Genomic DNA, 21,725 nt, shown 5'->3' on the forward strand with positions numbered 1-21,725 from the left:
AATGGGAAATTTTAAAAGCGCAACAGCTGTTTGGCGTTCGCGGCGGCACTTTTATTGGCCAAGTTCACGAAATACAACAAGCAAAAAATAACTGTTATTGCAATGGAGGTGGAATTTAGCAAGGAAAACTTTTTACTGCCCGAAATGAAATATGAATGTGAGTAACCATTGTTAGTCAACTTGTGGATACTAATTGTTAAAACTATTTGTTGTTCTTGGCAGATTTGGACCACACAGCAGATGTGCAGTACGTAGCCCACGTTGCCGGCGCCAAGTAGCTTAGAGTAAAACATTTCTTCCCTTTTTGGCAGATTGCACGGTTGGGGCACAACGCTGCAGGAAGCATTCGAGCAATGCGGCGTGGCCATGTTTGGCTACATGACGGAGCTGGATTATGTCTCGGTGGAGACGTGCTACGAGATCGAGGCCAAGGGCGATGACATCGAAGGGCTGCTGTTTCATTTTCTAGACGAGCTGCTGTTCCTGTTTTCGGCAGAGCCCTATTTGGTGTGCAAGAAACTGGAAATCACAAAATTCGATCTGGATAACTTCGAGATTGTGTGCCGCTGCTATGGCGAACCCTTCGAGCTGGGCAAACATCCGCAGGGCACCGAGGTGAAGGCAATCACATATTCGGCCATGCAAGTGGTGCAGGACGTGGAGCACAGCCACTACGAAGTGTTTGTTATAATTGATATTTGAGTGACGATCGCGACGCGGCGAGAGACCAGAGACGTTAAAGGTATTAAATGAGTTTGACATTATTGTTGTTAGCTTAGCCGAACGCAATTTGCATTTGTGCTTGTGCCCCCTTTGTTCAACCCTGTCTCCATTAATCATAAGTGAAATGCCCAAAAACGATAAGAAAAACAATATACAAATGTACATAAGACATACACAAGACTGCGCCGAAAATTTGCAATCTTTTGCATCCCAAAAAAAAAAAAAAAGAAACCCCTAGGGTTGCGCTGGAGCTGAATGACTTTACAAGAAGCATTCAATTTGTGTTGCGGCCGCAAATGCAATTAGAGATCTGTGCTACCCTTTCCCTTTTTTTTTTTGCTTTGTGAATTGGCAACGTGCTTGATTCCCAGCCAACCCTCTTGATTATCGTGTGCATTCCCAGACTGCAGTTCAATGCACTGTCTCAAAAAAAAAACTCACCTTTGCGTTTTGTCTTAAGACTTTAAGCAAATGGCAAAACTCATATCCAAAATGGAGTCAACATTATTATTATAATTTGTTCTATGCCTAGGTCCAAACAAAAAAAAAAACGAAACTTAAATTGAAAAATTAAAATTCGTTGGCAACAGTTGACAACCATAGCAATGCTGCCAACTTGCCTGCCAGCTTTGCATGTTAATAAACAGACTTGTTAACATGCGTGCCTAACAGCTGTTTCAGCACAGCTGATCAACAGCTGTAAAATGTAAACAACAAAAACTGCGCGCCTCTCACGTTTTGGTTGTGTGTGCGTGCTTATGTATATGCTTGCCTCATTTTGAGTTCATGTGTACCAATTAATTTTGCATTAAATTTGATGGCAAATTAATACCTGAGCTGATATTATGGGTAACATTTAAATTAGCACAATAGTCGCGGCATTGATGAGCGCAAAAGCAACGCTGTGTGTATAAGAAAGTGTGTGTAAAAGAACAAACAAAGTATCAAAAGCAAAGCAGGCAATAAAACACGTACGACGACTACGACACCAATACCAATGCACAAGTTGCTCATTTCTCGCTGTTGGTAAAAACGCGTCGCGTACGCGAGTGCTCCAAAAAAGTTAATATTGGCTTCACAATACACAGGTACACTCGTTCAATTTTAATTGAATATTGCCGAAAGTGCGCTTCTAGACTTGAAGCCCTTTTGGCCCGTTGACTGTAAATTCACAAATCGACACCAACAAAAGCAGCATTTGCCGTAACGTCATCATCGCCGCAGCGGCCGCACTTCGCTGCTGTTGCTTTTCAATTCGCTTGTCGCCGCCGCCGCCGCCGCTTGCTCGCCTCTCTTTCTCACTCACTCTCTCTCGTTCATTCTTTCTGCAGCCACCAATTGTCATGGTGTCGAAGAGGAAGCATTAAAGCACATTTTGATTTTATAGTTTTTAGGCTCCGCTTTTTACGTAGAAATCGTGCAGCGAGCGGCATAAAACTAGACACAATTAAATGATAAAATTACAAGCTTCAAATTGAGATCGAAACCAAGTGTGTGGCTTAAGTAAAAGTGTGTGAAAAACGTGGCAGAAAAATCTATATCGCAGGCCATAGAGGAACGACAAAAATGTGGGTAGGTATGTACATATGTATGAAATAGTATTAGAATGTAGAGGCTGCGAAAAATGTGACGTCCGCATATACAAGCGTGCGTTCGTGAGTGTGTGTGTGTGGGTGCTGCGCTGGGCATTTTCATTTTTGAGCAGCACCATGCCAGGCAATGCCGGCCGACCAGCTGACGCGCAGCTGCTTAAAGGAAAAAGGAGTTCACCGAGCGGCCGGCAACATTACGACTTCCTCTTGAATGCTCAATTTATATAATTACATACATATGTATATTTTTTATTGCTGTGACAAAGCACGATCTGCATTAAGTATATGATTTGTTGGTTTTTTTTCTCTATGTGGCAATACTGGTCACGCTGCCCACTTCCCGATCCATCAACCTGCTGCTGCTTCTTGCCGCTTAATGGTCTTGCTGCCTCTTTCTCTTATGCTGGTGTTAGGTGTGCGCATATACGCGTATACTTTTGTGTGCATGTGTGTGCGCGCGAAACTAACGGCTTTATAACTGAACAAACAACTCCCAATTCATTGCCTTGGCGATGACGTCACATTTCATTTGCATTTCTAATTAGAATATTGGCACATGTAATTCTACAATTGGTGCTTGGTGTGAGTGTGTGTGTGTGTGTGTGTGTGTGTGTAACACATAACATTCATTGAGCTCTGTAAAAAGCAGCTCGAATGTATGACATGTATATTTAACAGAAGTTTACTTTTATAAGTTAAATATTCATATTTCACATTTTGCTGACCCACTTAATTAAATTATGCATTTTTTAGTTTTTAACCGGGTGTCTCTAAGAGGTGGCTTCCAAAAATTAAATACTTTATTTTCAATGCAAAATATTAACATTTAAAAAAAATTAATTTTCAACCTATTAATTTGTATGGGAGCTTTACGATATATAAGCCCGATGCTCAGCAGTGAAGCTCGTAAAAAGTTGTATATACCAAAGCTCAATTCTCAAGCTCCATCAAAATAGATCGAACGCCGAGACTGGGCTTGCCTAGTAACAGACTGACAGACAAGGCTCTAACGACTCGGCCGATACTAATTAAGAGTATATACTTTATAGATTAGGAGATGATGCCCACAATGTGATGGCCAGGGTATAACCAATAAAAGTTGTTGTGCATGCCTCTAATTCTCAAACTGTTTAAGCCTTAAGAAGCTCTCTAGCTGTTAGGTAATTGGTAAATAATACTATTGCTTAACTAATAATATTTCGATATGCAATGAAATAGCAAATGCTTCGAATTGAACATGTTTTGTTTAGCTGTTCCCAACGCATTCGGCTGTCTTATCAGCGTATCAATTAACCCAGATATGGTATGAAACGCGGAACCTCTGGACTTACACCTGATAAGAAGCAAGTTTGACTTTCAAACCATGGTTATGGCGAATTCACTTGTTGCTTTAAAAGCCCAGCCCCGCAATACATATGCCCCCCCCCCCCCCCCTTCCCACACAATAATGTATAGCTCACCTTTCATTTTATTGTATTTTGTCGCGTCTGTGGTGAGGCGAAGACGAAGACGAAGGCGAAGGCGACGTCATCATAGTTTGATGACCTCCACACGACGCTGCGTCATCGGTTTTTGGTATTTGCAGTGGTCAAGACAGCGGTGGGTAATAGCAGGGAGGGTTGGGGTTGGGTTTCGGCAGCAGATATTGTAACTCTTCTTGAGTCTGCATATTTTTGGTCACAGAGTTGTGCTTCTTCTTCTGCTGCTGCTGCTGCTGCTGCTGCTGCTGTTGGCCTTCACTTCTTTAGTCGGCTTTGTGAACCAGTTGCTTCTTTACCTGTTCTCCGTTTGGTATACACACAAATGTTGAGATTTCTTCTGCTGCTGCTTCTTGCCATTTTGCGCAGTTGCCTTTTGTACACACAGCATATTTATATACCTAAATATATATACATATGTATATATATATATATATTATACATGCTTAGCGCACAGACGCAACCATATCCGATATATTATTACGGAAGCAGTGATTTGTGCTTTTCATTCTGTTTCTTCATCGGCTTAGGGCATTGTCCATTATCGATAGCGATTGCAGTGTCCCTTTTTATAGAAACCTCTGACTTATGTTTAATTCGTCACTTTTTGTTGGTTTCTTAGCAGAATTGTTGTAGCATAGAAATCTAGTCAGATAGAAATGCAGCAGGCAGAAATCGTTTCCAAAATCAAGTTCAAATTGAGGTCGACAATAAATACAAAAAAACATAACAAAGGTTGTATTATTAATGAGAATCTTATAATCTGTATTCCCTCAGAATATGATCTTTGGATCAGTTAGCTATAAATGTATGAACATTAAAATGTTATCGATGAGGAAATCTAATTAAGAATCTAATTGATAAAACGTATACAAAATGTTACTTGTATGTTCTTAATGCGAGGAATGCTCATTGAGAGCCTAATTTAATAGTTTTTCATATACTAGCCAGCCCTTATCATTACCTTATATTGCTTATAATACAATTTTTGTTAAATTTTTATTATCAATTTTGTTGGTTTCTCAGTTATCTGTCTACAGTACTTTGCCAACGAGGCATGAAGGTAATTTTCATCAAATATAAAGAATACTTATTGCAATATACAATATATTTCGAACATGTATATTGTGTATAAAATCTGTCAAAGCATGTGGAAATTCTAAAACTAGTTTCCAGTCACATTTTCAGTTACAATGTGGCAGGCAAAATGTGGCTTGCTTCGCAATACATATGTATTTGTGTATGTGCAATGTGCTCAATGAAATTGATAAGCGACAGCCTAAAAATACTCGTGCATTAGTTATCGCGGCCAGCCGATCTGGCAACGCCAAATGGAAGCACCCAAAACGGGCTTTTACAATTCAAATCCAAATCTGGTAATTAGTATACAAATGGCGCACTTGCTTTAAGCAATCAATTTCGGGTAACCAATATACAAAAAAAAAAAAAGAGCCTTCGCATTTGATTTTGATTTTGATTTTTTTTTTTTAATTTTAGTCTCTCGTGTCGTGTCGATCGTATCGTGTTTGTTTTTATCATATATTTTATGTATTTGTGGTTGTTGTTGCACTTTTTTTTTGTATAACCCGGCCGCGGCGAAGCTCAGAGAGAAAGACAGAGCGAGAGGGGCAGAGTGAGATACAAGTCCCCCCACAACAAAACGCATGAAAATACTTGAGCGAAACGAGTTAAAAACGATTTCATTAATATCTTTTTGTTGCCTTTTGTTGTTGGCATTTTTTTGTCGTTTTGGGTCGCTTTCTGCTAACGATACCCTTACCTCTTGAGCATGCCGCATTCGTATTCAACTTTGCCCCGCTTGTGCAATGCGATCGATTTTTGAGAACAGTTTAAATATTTGCATAGTCAGCGTATTTGGTATCATTGCGAACGTCATAGAATCTCATGTGATTCAATAAAGCGCCCCGAAAGTATGCTATACTTATTTTGTATTACACTAAAAGAGGATTTGTAATAAAAGTGAAAGGACGTGATCAAATTTATTTATTGAAATACATACAACATTTGGTATCTGAATGTATGCAACATGTATATATATAGTTTTTTATTATGCGAGGGCTCACTTATATGAAGTAAAAAAACGTTTTATAAAAACTCTGAACATTTGGAACATTCTGAACATACATTTGGAATTTTATAAACAAAACTTAAAGTTTATGTTATAAATATTATTAATAGATTTCTTAATATAAATGTTTTGAATGAATTAACTGTTTGTTAATATAATTAAACTGTAAACCGACTACATAAACCAGGCTTTCTCAATTAGATCAGCTAGAGTATTTACTAAGCCACATACATACATTGAATTAATCAAAACCCGAATTAATTTTATTTTAAAAATAAAAGAAAGAGTATTTTAGGTGCGCCTTAAAAAGCTCGCAGTCGCCTCTCGATGCTTGTTCGTTTGGTGTTGCTGTTGTTGTTTGCTGTGCGCTGGCCTGGCTATTTTTAAAATGCGCGAAAGCAACAAGAAGAGAACACGAAGCAAAACTTGACGCAGCAGCAGCAGCAGCAGCAGTAACAGCGTCGCCATCATTGTTGCTATTGGTTTTGTTGTTATTGTTATTGTTGGTGGGGCTGCTGCTGCTGCTGCGTTCGCCGCATAAGAAATGTGGAATATGGAATTTAAGAGTGCTGCTGCTTCACACAAACGCACGCATGCATACAGAAACACACACACACACACATACACACCCACGTTAACTTCAACTCCCGACTGTCGCGACTTTCGTGTTGTTGTTGTGGGTGCGTGCAAATTGGAGCAAAAAGTTTTGTGCGACGTCAGCAGCGCAGCTCACGTCAACATCGATTTCCTGCTGCTGACTGAGGGAGTGAGAGAGAAAGAGAGAAGGAGAGGGGGAGAGGGGAAAAATACAGAAACGGATTGGCGGTCAGATTCAGACATGTCCATTATATGACAACTTATTTGTTGTTGTGCGCCCTGCTGTGGGTGATGTCGTCACTGAATGAAGCTGATGCTGTTTCAGACATGGACAGCCACACTCCACAACATACTCCCTTCAATTGGGTCACACTGGCGTCAGCAGCTCTCCCACTCGCTCTCTCCCTTTTGGCTTATGCATTTGCTTTGCTAAATTTATTTGACTTTTTTTCCGTTGATTTTTTGTCGCTCGTCTTTAAATGCGACTTCGCACTTCATTGATAAAATGATTAATCGTTCTGATTAATATGCTTGTCTGTGTTAATATACATGTAGTATATGTGCACACATTATAAAATTCGTTCAAATATGTGTCACCCAAACGGTGTTGAAGCGTAAAGCGGATGTTTAAACGATTTATATAAGGCGCGCCTGACGCTTAGGCTACCCCCTGCGGCAACAACATTGTCGCGGCATTTGTGATAAGCGGCAACTGGCAACAGCAGCAGCAGCAGCAGCGGCAGCGCGCATGAGAAGCTCGCTTCTGGCTGCCTCCAAAGTTCAACTGAGTTCAGGCCACAGCCAGCAAATTAGATAAAAGCATTTGAGGTATGCTAGGCTAAAAGAGAACTTCGCAAGATCCACCAGAACTTAATGAACTAACTAAAGGTCAAAAGCGATTAACGTGAATTCCTAATCGAAGAAACTCGGGAAAAGACAACCCATTATAAAGAAACAACAGTTATTTTCGAATTTATTAAGAAGAACTACAGCTGATAAAAAACCTATAGGACATATTAGTCTGACACTTATCAATTTCAATTTGTGGGATAGAAGGACAGACGGGCACGGCTAGATCGACTCGGCTGTTGATACTGATCAAGAATATACATATATACTTTATGGGGTCGGAGATGTCTCCTTCTATGCGTTACAAAATTATAATACCCTCTGCAAGGGTATAACAATCATCATGAAATTTTAAAGGCCTTCAAATTAGTGTATATCCAAAAATCAAGGATGTACCTCTTAAAATTGTCTAATCTTTGAGGCAGTGCGAAAAAGGATTCAAAAAATGTCGTAATTTGTATCGTAATAAAACCTCCATAACCATTGGAAGCATTTATATGCATATTCCTAGTTATTTATGTCTTCTTAATTGTGAATATCCAATTTAATTAATGTAGCCCTTTATCATTGCGATCTTAACACAACCCAAAGGCCTAATCACCCAAAAAAAAAACCCCCTAATCATAATTCTCATCCAAATATCAGCTACGACACTTTTATGGACGCACCCAGAAACAACCCCAGCATAATTACACAAAATTGATTCGATTTGATTATGCCTTCAAGGTAACACAAATAAAAAGGAAAATGGAAAAAGGAAAATCTCTTACAGCTGCAACATCATGACCGACACAAATGCATCTAGATGCTCTGCTTTGCTCTAATTGCCAAATGCATATGAAATTATGTATTTGCCGCCCAACCAACTCAGCCCTCGTAGGGAAGTAAAAGTTGTGCAAATCAGTTGCGAGTGCAATTTATGAGACAGTTACGCGTTTCTCCGCATCTGCCCAGACATGGCCAGCTGCTTGCATCGCAGGATTTTGTGCCTTTCATTCAACAATGGGACAATGCGGAGAAAAATCGCAAAAGTCGCCGAACGGCCGATGTCTTTAACTTTTCACTTTCACGGCAGCTGTGCGGCAGGACAATATTGTTGAGCATTTTGCATCATCTTTGAATGGGATGCGCGAGTACTCGATGTAGCTAAGGAAAATTTTGTTTAACCTTTGGCTTTGCTCAATCTACCTCTCTCTTGCTCTCTCACTCTCACTCTCTCTCTCGCTCTCTTGCCTAGTGATGCTGTTTTTGATCTCTTCTAATCTTGCACATCCTACGACTCGTACGTGCTCATAGTTTCTGGTCTACACACAAACACACACACCTGCCTACCTTTTCAGCCCAGTTTTTCTTTCAGTTTTTCGTTATGGCCATCTGCCGTTTGCCTGACGCCTGTTGCCTTGTCTCCTTTTCGTCGTTTTTCTTGCTGTTGTTGTTTTATAATTAAACATTTCCCCTTTGCCTATTATTGATATTATCGCTCGTGTTGATAATTTGTACCTCTTGTTATTGTGCAACAGCTGCATATCGAGTACGTCCGACCTTTGCATAAGAATAAGAATTTGTAGTAAAAGAGTCGATTTTGCGACGCGCTTTGACAAGTTGGTTTTCTTCGAATCCAAAGAAAAGCTGTAAATCTCATCAATTACTGGTATCGTTTTTTAAAATTGTTTTGTTTTACTGAAATTTAAATCAAATCCCGAACCTCGAGCCAGCCTTACAACTGTTTATACTCTTTCATTCCTTTAGAAATTATCAGTGTTCTAGAAATTTATAAATAACTTGCTGGCAACTTTTGACAAGATGCTTAACATGATGTTAAACTAAAGAAATTATTCAGATGAAATTTAACTAACAAACTAACTGAGACTAACGTACTAAGTGACTTACTTAAGTTTCCAACATACAGTATATATATAAATACCCAATAAATTTCATTCTTGATACATTTTCGGATTGAGCACAGCAATATACCCTATATTCTATGGAACATGGGCTTAGCTACTGCCTTCACCACACCCCACCCGCGGAGCCATAGCCACCGACTCGTCAAGTCCTCAATCTATAAACCCTATCTGTATCGTGTCCTGTTCGCCTTCCTTTTGGCACACACGACTTCGCCTTGGCAAATTTATTGCCTCTTGCTGTTTTATAGCCCTCTTCTAAAAGTCGGCACACGTTTCGCATTGCATGATTAGATTATGCCCCAACACACACACACACACACACACACATGAGGCACGCATACCAATGCCAACGTCTGGTAATATCCTTCACCTCATCTTGAACAGCGTCGCTGGCGTCCGCATCGGTAAGTTCAAAGCCAACCGACGATTTGTACGACTCGTTTAATCCGTAGCTTCTTTTTGATGCTCTATCTCAATTTGACGTTACGATAGACTTACCATTGGGAATAACAGATTTCTCAGAGCCCAATACTTTTACTTTTAGATTTTATTTAAATTGGAAGCTATTGTATAGTAAAGTACTGTAAAACACTGATTACTCGATTTGCTAATTCAGTGAAAACTCTCTTGGGCGGACAGCGACCGCCTTCTAATAGAGGATGGATATGGCCTGATTCCTAATGGTTTGAGAGAAAATGTCCACCCAAGAGGGGAGTCCGCCTAATGGGAGTGTCGGTTAGGATAGTTTTTACTGTATTAACTTTGTTTCAAATATGGTAAATGAACCGTTATCCTATGAAGATAAACTAAGCAAAAGTACATAGTACAAAATATGTATACATATATACATATATGTATGTATATAAGAAATAGCCCGCGTAAGCTCCAAAAAGTATGCTAAATAAAATGTCTGACCATAGCCTTTTTGAGAACAATCCACAAAAGTTACAAAACTTAACATAATGTTAACTAACATCGTAGAAAATAATGTAAAAACTGAAAAAAAATTGTATAAGGTGATAGACACAGACCGAGAAATGTTTTTAATTAAAAATCAATTGTTTCAAGAATCCTTAAGTGCATTCTTTTTTATTTCATTTTTTATGCTTTACTTTTGTTTATATTATATATGTATGTACTTAGTTTAAATATACCGAGTGTGAGCATGAATAATTTCCTGACTGTAAAATAGCTGTTAATTTTGAATGAATAATATAGCAAATATACACTTAAAATGTATTATCGGTATGCTTTCCAGACGTTACTGTTGTTATTATCGATGATTCTTCCGTATCTACGCTTTGCGTACGTACGTACATGTGTGTGTGTGTGCGAATATATTTAATATACCGGAGAGCCAGCGGCATTCGCCGAAGCCTTTGCTCCTCACGCTGCCTGCTGCTGGTGCATGCTCTCCACGCTGCTTGTAATTGCGAATCGTCTCGCTATGTAATGAAATTCCATTGCACTGTTGTCGTCGGCGTCGCTGCTGTTGTCGCCGTCGCTGTGACCCCAAGTTCTTCACGCTTATTTTTTAAACACTTTTTTAATGCTAATTCCAAGAAATTGACAAACGCAAACAAAAGTAAGGCGCTCCGTCTCTATTTGACAGCGTTGTTAAGTTGGCTGCACAAATCACTTTGACCGAATGTTGCCTTGCTATAATTAGCAAATGGCTGGATGAGAAAAAGAAGGGAGCGGGGAGGGGATTTCCAGTCGACAACAATTAAAATCACATTAGCTTTTGTATGCTTTCTTCTTGGGCTTTCTGATTAGAAGAAGCTACAATGTCGAAAATGTTGCAATTCAATGGCTTTTCATTTTCCATGCAAGCACCCCGCAAAGCTGTTGGGACAGCGAGGGAAGCGAAAATTGCAACAAATACGCAAAAGCCACAAAAACCCGTTTCAGGCAGACACATTGCAACATCATTGTTGTTGTTGCTGTCGCGGCCTCGGCCCGCCGTCTGCCCCACATGCTTGGGGTCTGTGTCTCTCCCGATGCGGTGCACATGATTAGCGCTGCAACAACATCAGTAACAACAACAACAACAACAACAAGAGCAACAACAGCAGCAGCAGCGCAGCGTTGCAAATGAAAAGAAAATTTACAAATTCCATTCATGAAATTTTGCTGCGTTGGCCAACGCTGACGTTGACGCCGCTGCCGCTGCCGAGCTCCACTTCCAGAGAGACCCACACATAGAATCCACAGAAAGAAAGAGAGCAGCTTTAAAAGTGCTGCCTGTTGGTTGTTATTGTTGTTGATATTTTGCAACTTGTTTTGTGCGACGCTCTCAGCAGTGGCTGCATCCATTTTGTGTGCGTGTGTGTGCGCTGGTGCCGCTGTCTGTGTGTGGCGCTTGCTCAGCTTTGGCACTTGCCGGATGTTTTGTTGTTGTGCCGGCTTACTCGCTGGTCGCTCGCTCTCTCGTTCTCGTGCTCGCTCTTTTTTTGCTTTGCACTTGCAGTATTGTGGGGGGCAACATTGTTGTTGTAGTTGCTGTTATTGCCGTTGTCGCTAGTCTGACAAGGCTGGCCTCACGCTTGCGCCTCTCCTTACTTCTCTATCTCCCTCTGTCCTGCGTGCTTTATTGTCGCTGTGTTGTCTGCGCTGCCTGACAATTGCATGCAAAAAGTTTTGCGGCTGCATTGCACACACACACACACACACAGACACAATTAGTGTGTGTGTGCGCTCTGGTTTATTATGCGGGTGTCAGTCCTCGGTCCTGCGAACAGCCTCTAGTCAAGCTCGTAACGCGCATCCGTTTGCATTTTACTTTATTGCTAAACTGCAACTCATTTGCTTTGTTATTTTTACACATTTTACGAGTGTGTGTACATTGTACAGCGATTACAACAAATGCAACAACTAGCAAAAGCCCAAGCAGAGTCATCATGGGTCTCCTGCCCGCCGCAGGCAAAACTCTCGGCGCATATTTATTACGAGACGGTTGACGACGCCCGACTATGCCCCTCACCGCCCAACCTTCAAATACACTTTGCCGGGTTGTGGCAGTTCTCCCTTCCACGTCCCGTGCAGCGGGCTCAATTTTCAAACGATTTCAATGGAATTCTGCACATCGTCTCGGGCAGAGCATAGCCCGGCCCAGCAAAGCACAGCGCCAAGCTGAGAACCCAGACACGCATCTTACCTACTGCTCCTGCACCACCGCCTCTTTCTTCTATGCCCCGCATCCTTCAAGCAGCACTTGGATTACACTGAAAACACCAACAACAGCAACATGAATAGCATCATGGAACAGCCTCCTGCAAGCAGCGCATAATGTCTTCTATATGCATACGATAACTATATTAATTGGTTCATTAAGCTTGTAACGTAGTTGGAAAGCTTTAAAAACAGTTATGAGCATTTTAATGTGAATATTAAGTATTTGTTTAATTGTGTGGATAACTCAAATTTTGGATCCCATTAAGCAAGCGCTGCAAAATGTTCACACTGAAAATTAAAATGGCGATTTGCTCGCCTCAACGAATTGAACAAGCGCAGAGTATGCGTTATTCGACTGTAGATTGAAAATTTTCGTTTTCTTCTTTTCGGTTGATGTTTTTATTTTTTCATGTAGCCGCCGCCGCCGCCATCGGCTGCATTCCCTTCTTGTGCTACTTCTCCCATTGCTGCTGCGCCTGCTGTTTTCTTCTCCACTTGGCTCTTGCCTTATTGGTTGTTGTTTACGTTTCGGTGGTCCTTTTGGAGTTGTCCGACGACGTCTGCAGCGACGCCGACAGCAACGCTGGCGATGTCTACGAGCTTTTCTGAACCCTGTTATCGAGTAAACTTTTTGGTATTTTTTCTTTTCTCTTGTAGATTATGTACGCATATGTATATGAGTATTTGTACATACATACATACATACATATGTACATATTTACTTAATTGCTTTTGCTGGGCCACATTATCGAATTATATAACGGCTAGATAATGGCGCTAGTAAACCCGAAACGCCAAACAAAACAAAAGAACCCCTCCCCACGCATTCAACCCCCACTTTGTCCACTATTTTCTTTCATTTTTTTTTTTTTGGTGTGTGTTTTGAGTTATCTTTTTGTTTTTGCATTCTTGCCTCTTATCTGTTTCAGCAGTTTATTGCGGTTTCTGCCATGTTGCCTGCTTCTTAATATTCGCTGACTGGCTTTACAGCTATTGTTGCATTTGTCGCATTTCTGTGGTTGCGCAAATTCCACTTTTTCAGGCCGAGCACAGGACACGCAAGAAAGACACGCGTCTTTGTCGCGCAGCTCCTCTGCAGTTTGTGCTGCTTCTGTTTCTGCTTCTGCTGCTGCTGCTTCTTCTTCTTCATCGTGTTGTTGCTGTTGTGCAAAATAATGAATTCCTTCTTTGGGGCTTAACCTCAAATTGGCTTAACTTTATTTATTTCATTTGCAATGCCAGAAATATTTCATTTGCGGTTTGTTGTCATTGTCATTGTTGTTGTTGTTGTTGTTGTTGTTACTGGTCGTGTTGTTGCTGCCCCTTCTGCAACTGGACACCGCACTGGTGGTCAGGACGCGAGCCACAGCTAAGCTGGAAAGTTGATCGCGCTTTCGCTAAGCCCCTGACCGCGTCGTCGTGTGGGAGGGGCAGACGACAGGTGCTTATCAATTGGAAGATAACCTGTAGTTGCTTCTATATGTACTCAAATTGCATGTACTTCTATATACCTACAGCAAGAAATATTTACTTATATAGTGCCAAAAAGTGAAAGTTTTTTTTTTTGACAAAATATAATTTAATAATATTTAAAATATATTTGTAATTACTTTTACAGTGGTATAAAGTTTATATGTATGTGACAAATATTTTGAATAGACCCAATAACAGCTGGGGGACAAACTGAGGATAGGCAGTAAGAGGGTTCGGGTATTTTTCTTTTAGAAGATTGTTTTCGAAGCATTTCCAAGTCCCAAGTACAAATTGTAAAGAGGCAAGTCATTAAAATTATAATTATATTAAATATCTTGACAGCTGCAACTATATTTTTTTTGTTTTCACTTTAAATCTAACCCTAAGCGATAATCTACTTTTAAGTAGATAACAATTAATGTACTACGCATAATTTCATCAATATTTACCCATATATTATATTATAGCGCTATCTCTTAGAAAACCTTTATAACTAATTCCAACTCCTAATAATTCCCCTTATTAATAATAGTAATAATAATACATACATGCAACTAAATGTTATTCTCACAAATTTTAAGGTATTTTATTGCTTTAGACTGAACCCATTAGTTCTGTAACTCAGAGAATATCTTCTAGCCCTAGACTAGTGCAGTCTCATGATCTTATGGATAGTTATCGCCCTCTTCATGCTTATATATGTATATCCTTGGTAAATATTAAGTTTCTTTCAGTTCTTTTTAGTTCCACATTATGCTGAATCAACTTGATACTTATATATTATTTAGCTTTTTTCTCTGAGGATACATAATGCAGTTCTGTCATAATATTATATTTGTATACGTATGTATACATATATAGTACACCGATCTGTTGCATTATTATGCACTCCCATATCGCTGTGTATAATCGGTAGCATTCAACTCGCATCGGCTTACATGTGTCGCGACTTACTTCTCCAGATATGTGAATGTATATATCATGCCATTTGTCTCACCTACACTTGCAGTTTTTCTTGTTGTTGTTGTTGTTGTTGTTGCCTGCAGCTGTTACTGCTTAACTGGCAAGACATAAAACAAAAGCCGTCACCTCAGTCTCTGCCCCGCTCGTACCTGTGTGGCGTTGCAATGTTGGGGGTTGGAGGTGGGGGGGCAGCAGCGGAGGGCAAGGACAACCTTGAGACTGTTCAATATTCCGCAGCATAATTCGTGGCCAGCTCGATATCACGAGTTTCACGCTCTCTACCAACAGCGGCAACATATTCGAGGCAATCTCGAATGGAAAAATGTTGCAAGTGGACACCACACACAGACGCCACAAGCGCGAGAACCGAGAACCGAGACCCAAGACCCGTATCCGAATCCGAATACCACAAGCAAACACATACACACACACACACACAGAGATGCACAGATGGAAACAATGTCAGATGCCGCTGTACTAAAATTACGCCAAATTATGCTGAAAATGCAATGAGAGCTGTAAATATGTAATGCGCACGGCGGACACACAGACTGGACTCCAGTTCGGTCTCTGTGCCACTCCCAATCCAACGCCCCCCCTCACCCCCAACCCGCACCCCCACCTGCAGCTTAGGTTTTTCGCAAAGCCATAAAGCTGCAACTGCGGCCGAAGAGCTGCCATTGGCCATTCGTAGCGCCCGCTTATCGGATATTCAACATCTACGCGTAGTTTTTCGGATCATGCGCAAAGGGACAACTATTGCGAATTGCCAGCTATTTGGGTGGAAGGGAGGTGCGGCTGGGGCTGCGACTGCGGCTGGGGCATTCAGTCGGGGCATGAAATATTTTGAACGCTCCAATGGCAGCCTCACAGCCGCTTCAGCTGCCGCCTCTCTCACATATGCACCACACACATATATTTATTGCATTTTAATGTGCCACTGAAATGTGATTTAATTGTCATTGTTGTTGCCAGACTCCAGCAGAACGCATCGCACAGTGCAACACGAAAGCCGCCCTACGAATAAACACTTTGAAGGGGTAACCAGGTGGCTAGAGCTGAATCATCAAATCGCAATTAAGAAATTACCTTTAAAAGGGACTCGAATACATTTATCGAATTGGTGAAACCCAACTGAAATAATCTGGTTCTGAGGTTTTATCACCTAAGTCTTGTTTCCATTTGTAAAATGTACGATGGGATATACATATATTTCAATCAATACGTGATCAAAAATAAACTCGGTTGTTCTAAGATATACGAGAATCTACATTTCACATTAAGTATACAAACTGAAATATGAATTTGCTCCACAAAAAGTGAGGTTAGAACTCAATAATTGGCGACTTTCAAAATAAACAAAAGTTTCATATGCCATATAGTCTCTGAGATCGGTGGGTATACATATATAGACGGCAAATGAATGAACAAGTCTAGATCTAATGTAAAGGATTATATAGATTATATACATAACTTATAAGCTCAAACATGCCTGTAACATGCTTTAAAATAAGTGTTTCTAAACTCGCTTAAACCCCATTTTTATCTATATATAAACTTTTCCTAAATTTCCCCTAACTGACTGGCTTGCCCGAGCCCTCTTTTCCCCATTAAACCAGGAAAACTGTATGCTTAACATCAAACAACTCGTACAACAACTTTTCCCGTTCATTAAAGCAATCATGATTAAATGAATAATTTATTTTTCTTGTCTGAGGCTAAAGTTTATGATGATTGAGCAACTAGCGGTTAATTTTATTGTACACTCACGTGCCAGATTTCACAATAATCGAATGAGTGTGCGATAAAAGATTAATCGATAATTCGATATTTCAAAAAAACAAGTAGGAGGCTCTAGTCGGGAGCTCCCGACTAGGGGATACCCTGAACCCCCAGTAATTCTTGCAATTTGCGCTTGCTGCCAGCCAAAGCACATTTTCTTTAATAACTTCTGTGTTTCTTAACCGATCCTGATAAAATTTTCTACAATAGATCTTATTGTGCTATAGAATATTTGTATATTCTCAAAAAGTCAATTGCATTAAAATTGTAACTTATATTGGTGGGCAGTATAAATTCGTTCATTTATTTGAAATATATCTATGAGGTAGTAACGGGAAGGTGGTGATGGCTATAAAATGAAAGCTACTTGATATACTATATATACTATTCTAGAAGCTACATGTCAAGTTTGGTGACACTAGCCCTTACTATTTACAAAAATTGCCCAAAAAACAGGATTTCGATATCGACAAGCTAGCTCGACTCGGATTGTGAAGTGTCAAGAATATATATACTTTTTCTGGGGTCGGAGATGCTTCCTTCTACCTGTTACATACATTTGCACAAACACATAATCCCCTTTTTACCCATTTTCAATGGGCTAAGGGTATAAAAATGAGTATTTGACGCATGCGAATCAGTGTGCAAGACTAGACTTTGCACTAGTTGGGCGCTGCATTGGTCTCTGGGCTGGATTTGCAAATGCGAGCAAAAATTTTCTTTAATTAAATTCATTCTCACAGTGTGTGCAACATGTGGCAGCCGCAGACTGGAAGCTGGTGGAATGCTGCCACGCAGACGGGTCTCCCAACTGCCACGCAGACTGTTGCCATCTATTGGTGCCAGCACTTTGGCCAGGAATTTCAGTAAAGTCTTCTGCGACTTCACACAGAGCGGCGGCAACTTCTTCTGCTTCTTCTCGACTTGTGTCGTCGTTCTCGTCCTCGTCCTCGTCCTTGTCCTTCTACCCGTTGTCGTCTCCTGCCTACGCGAGCCCTTTAAACTCTTGCGCCGTCATCAAATCAGGTTTCGTTGCTGAAGACAGACGCATAAATCGCTGGAGTTTTTAAAATACCCATCAAGACTGGGTACCAGGTACTGCGCTCGACTGGACCCCCCCGCTTCAAGTCATCAGCTCCAGGGAGCGCATTCGCTTCTAAGTTATAAATGCCTCTCATATATATATATACATTTTTTTCTTAACACCAAACACATTGTTGTTCCACTCTTGCCGCGGGCATAGACCACAGCCCAATCCTCCTCCGGGCACGCCTCATTTGCCTTTGGCATTTGTTTGATTTGACAACTTTGTTGGACTCCTCTTTTCTGCTGTTTGCTTGTGAACCTGAATTGCTCGACAATATTTTTGCTCTAAATCTTCGACTAAGATTTGTTGATTTAGGTCCTCGGTCCTCCAATCGGAACCTCGCCTGAAGCGAGGCTTGGCCCAAGCCAATGCAACACTTGAATTTGAATAAAGTTTTCAATGAAAACTTGTTGTGGCCGCAATGAAACTCAAGTGATCTCAAGCCTAACGAGCTGTTTGTACTATAAATCTACAACAACAAAAATGCAAGAAATTCATTTGGGATTCTACTCTAATCGAAACTAAAACAATACACAACGAAGATAACTATGCAGATTTAACATCTCTGCCCAAGATATTCGAAATATTTGTAATGCAATTGGGTTTTTATTTAACAACTTTGTATTTAACCAATCTTTCTGCTCATATGTTACCTAGGCTCCTAATTGCTGAGCTACACAATATAAATCTTAACAAAATAAAAAGATTTGTTCATACATAAAATTGATTTTCTCTGTCCGACTCTGATATATGAAATGCGTCTTGCAAAAATTGAATAGATCTGTGCCAATCTTTTTTATCCCTATAGACTTGGATATTGAAATAAAAACAAAAAACGATTCGTTATGGTTTCGGAGCTCTCTCCATTTTAATGGATTAAAAATCTTAGGAGTATTTATTTATATATGTGCATGATTTATAATGTTCTTAAACCTAACTCTAGTCACATGAGGTTCTGAAACACGAGCCTCCAAGGACTGTGCCCAAGTTTGTAGAAGCAAAATAGGGTTCTAGTCGGGAATGTGTCCGACTAGGAAATGCCCTGAGCACATGCTGTTACAGTTCTTCTTCTTTTTGCCCCACATCATGGTAAAACATTCTTGCAGAGCTTAGGTGTTTATAGACTGATCCTTATGAAACTTTCAGGACTTAAATATGTCATTCAAAGGTGTAAAAAGGCCAAAGAACAAGGCTACAATTCTAAAAATGTAATTAATTATTGAAAAGCTACTTATTAAATTTGGTATCTAGCTTCTGTAATTTTCGAGTTATGCTAAAAAACCAGGCCAAAAACTCGATATTTTGGAAATACGGATAGATATCAAAAGTAACTTATAAACTTGTGCTGCGTCTGATAAGTTGGACTCTTTAGCTTATATATGTAGTTCTCGAGAACTTGCAATGCGCCTGCTTTATAATTCTTAAGTAGAGTTTAACAACAGAAATCTCTATTCTAATGATGGTTTTCTTTCTATTTTCTTAACAGATTGCGTGCTCTTAATGATTAAATTGCTGGTAAGTTTTGCCTAAATGCTTAAACAAACAAAGGATTTTCAACCTCAGTGGGTTAACTCGCTTGCTTTAACAAATAAAATTAGCTGATAACTGTGGAACCACTTAAGAGTACATTGTACAAGTACAATGATATGTGTGTATATGCAGATGAGTTGTGTCTGGCTCTTGGGCTTGAGGAACCAGGTTCCTAGAGGTGTTATTCACCCCTCGATAGCCGCTTGACAGTCCACTGAACCGTGGAGAACTTGACTCGACTGGCAACTGCAACTACAACTGAGCAAACAATATCGGAAGGGGCACACAAAACTGAGTTCGCAGTAGATCAAAGCTAACTTGTCCAAGGAATTTTGTGTTTGCATAGCAAATGTCACACGGACAGAACGGGTTGTACTTACAGATTGATCCCATATTTAAATGCCATCAGCAGTTGTTGTTGAGTTTTTTACAAATCAATTTTGGACAATTTCCAAACTGTGGCCCCTAACAATTTGCTTTGACATTCGCTTGACATGGGGCCTAAGTTATGCATGGGGTTGACCCATATCCCATCAGATGTCCCAAACCAAATGCTAATTAATCCCACGAGTGCCAAAGGCCTGGCCCGGGGATTTGCTATGCTCCGCTGATTTTCATACAGGGAGAGAAAATTACAGCAGCTCGCGTGTCCTGCCGAAGGCTTAACGCTTTTCCGGCCTACCTGGGCTTTGATAAATTGAAAATTTCCCGATTCTGTCGACCCGTTTGCGTATTTTGCGATCTAAATCTCACACGCATGTAATTGTGTACACATATTGCATCATATATGCTACCTAACCAGCTAGCTAGGGGGCGACTAAATGTCGCCTTATCTGTCACATTCGGCAACTTGAATATACATATATAATCTGTAGGGTTTTCGCAGTTTTTCTTTTGCATTTTCTTGACACGTGCGATTACGCTGTGGGCTGGGGAGGGGGAAGTATCTATAAAGATCAGCTAGCCTGCGGCTATACAAAAACGTGAAGCCAGCTGTTTTCTTAATGTCACGGCTACAACAACAACAACCGAAATTTCTTTAGTTGTAATTGCAACAACAAAAACAACCCTCTGTGTATATGTATGTGTGTGTGCCGCCGCCGCTCGCCCCTAACTGCTCTAATTTACAATGCGTTTTTTTACAAGTAAAAAAAACAATATATATATATACATATATATGCAGCGAGAATTATTCACCCTATTTGGAACGATACGAATCCCCCGCTTAGGGGTTGCTGCTTTACTTTAATTATTAGCTCAGCGTCGCGGCCATAGCCGGGGTCTCAGCCCTCTCGCTGCATCGGGCAACGGTCACCCTTGCCGTAGGGGCTGTCGCTGTCGCCATCGCCATCGTCATCGACTGCGTCATTTGGCACATGTCAATGCCTGCATTTTGGACTTTAGGCTCGGCTCTGTTTGGGTCTAACTGCAGCACAGTGGTGCGCTCGTCATTTTAATCAGAAGTCAATCAACGAATCGTAGTCGGAACAAGTTCGTTCCTTATTCAAAACCAAACAGTTTTAACAGAAATCATAACCCAAACCCATTAAAAAAAAGATGTGATAAAGCATTATGATTTGAACCGGACCCTTAAATTGTTGTTCACTCCGAACTCAGCTTGAACTTTACTAGTTTCAAAATAAAACTAAATTAACCAATTAAAATTACCTATAACTAAATAAAATAACTGAGCTTAAACCCGAACTTTCTTATCAACAAACTTTCGGTTCACAAAAATTCGTGTGAATACAAACCAGTTTAAACCCGAAATTTGTATTCCTTTTTTATACTCCGATTCTCACTAGTTGCCAAAGTAAAACTGAATATAAGCTCGAACCAAATACTACAAATTTTTATTATAAGCCAAAGTTGAAATCAATTATAAAAAAAAATAAAAAATCCAATCAATAATTCGCTACAGGAAAAAATACAACAACAAAAAATACCTAACTGAACCAGTTTGAGTTCGAAGTTTATACATTTTTGTGAACTAGCTGTGAATCTAAAGCGGAACCAAAAACTTTATTAAGGTTTTTATTTCTTGAAATACAAAAATAGAAGACCAAATAAAATGTGACAAGGCGCGACTTGCACAAGTTCCGGAAAAGAACTACGAGTGGAACCAGTGTCTGTTCCAACGACGAAGCGAAAGCAAAAATTTGTATTAGGCTTGCAGGCATGGCTTACTTCTAAATCTGTTGCCAAATGCTCTATTCGCGACCTAATCTATTTGGCCATTGGCCTCTGTGTCCCACTGTGTCGCGCTCCACTTCATCGCTGTCGTTCCCATTGCGAACAGAAACCACTTCCACTTCCTGTTGAATTGCAGGAAACCCAACACAGAACAACAACAACAACAACAACAGCAACAGTGCGCCCGATTCTAACACTAGAACAAAACATGAGAAGCAGAGGGGGGGCGGGGGGAAGATTGATCCCTGGCGGGGCAACATCTTGTTGCACCCTTAAACATAGCTGCTG

The 21,725-nt window shown here is 40.3% G+C and overlaps 2 protein-coding genes across 3 annotated transcripts in view; both read left to right on the forward strand.

The window, feature by feature from the left end:
- Archease (archease) lies at positions 1-901 on the forward strand. Its single transcript, XM_064700474.1, has 3 exons — positions 1-157; positions 223-247; positions 312-901. Exons 1-3 carry the CDS (start codon positions 103-105, stop codon positions 700-702), a joined length of 471 nt encoding a protein of 156 aa, XP_064556544.1. The 5' UTR covers positions 1-102; the 3' UTR covers positions 703-901.
- An 861-nt stretch (positions 902-1,762) lies between these two features.
- E2f1 (E2F transcription factor 1) overlaps positions 1,763-21,725 on the forward strand; it is a 42,247-nt gene continuing 22,284 nt past the window's right edge. Inside the window, exons 1-2 of one of the 2 annotated variants that reach the window (XM_064700465.1) lie at positions 1,763-2,299; positions 19,201-19,229. The gene's annotated coding sequence lies outside the window, so the exon portion shown is untranslated. The remainder of the gene's footprint in view (positions 2,300-19,200; positions 19,230-21,725) is intronic. The other variant, XM_064700466.1, reaches the window with a different exon arrangement.

This window comes from Drosophila montana, unplaced genomic scaffold (genome assembly GCF_035044405.1).
Source record: "Drosophila montana isolate Dmon_TW-CO22-7 unplaced genomic scaffold, ASM3504440v1 contig_1761_1, whole genome shotgun sequence".
Lineage (NCBI taxonomy): Eukaryota > Metazoa > Arthropoda > Insecta > Diptera > Drosophilidae > Drosophila > Drosophila montana.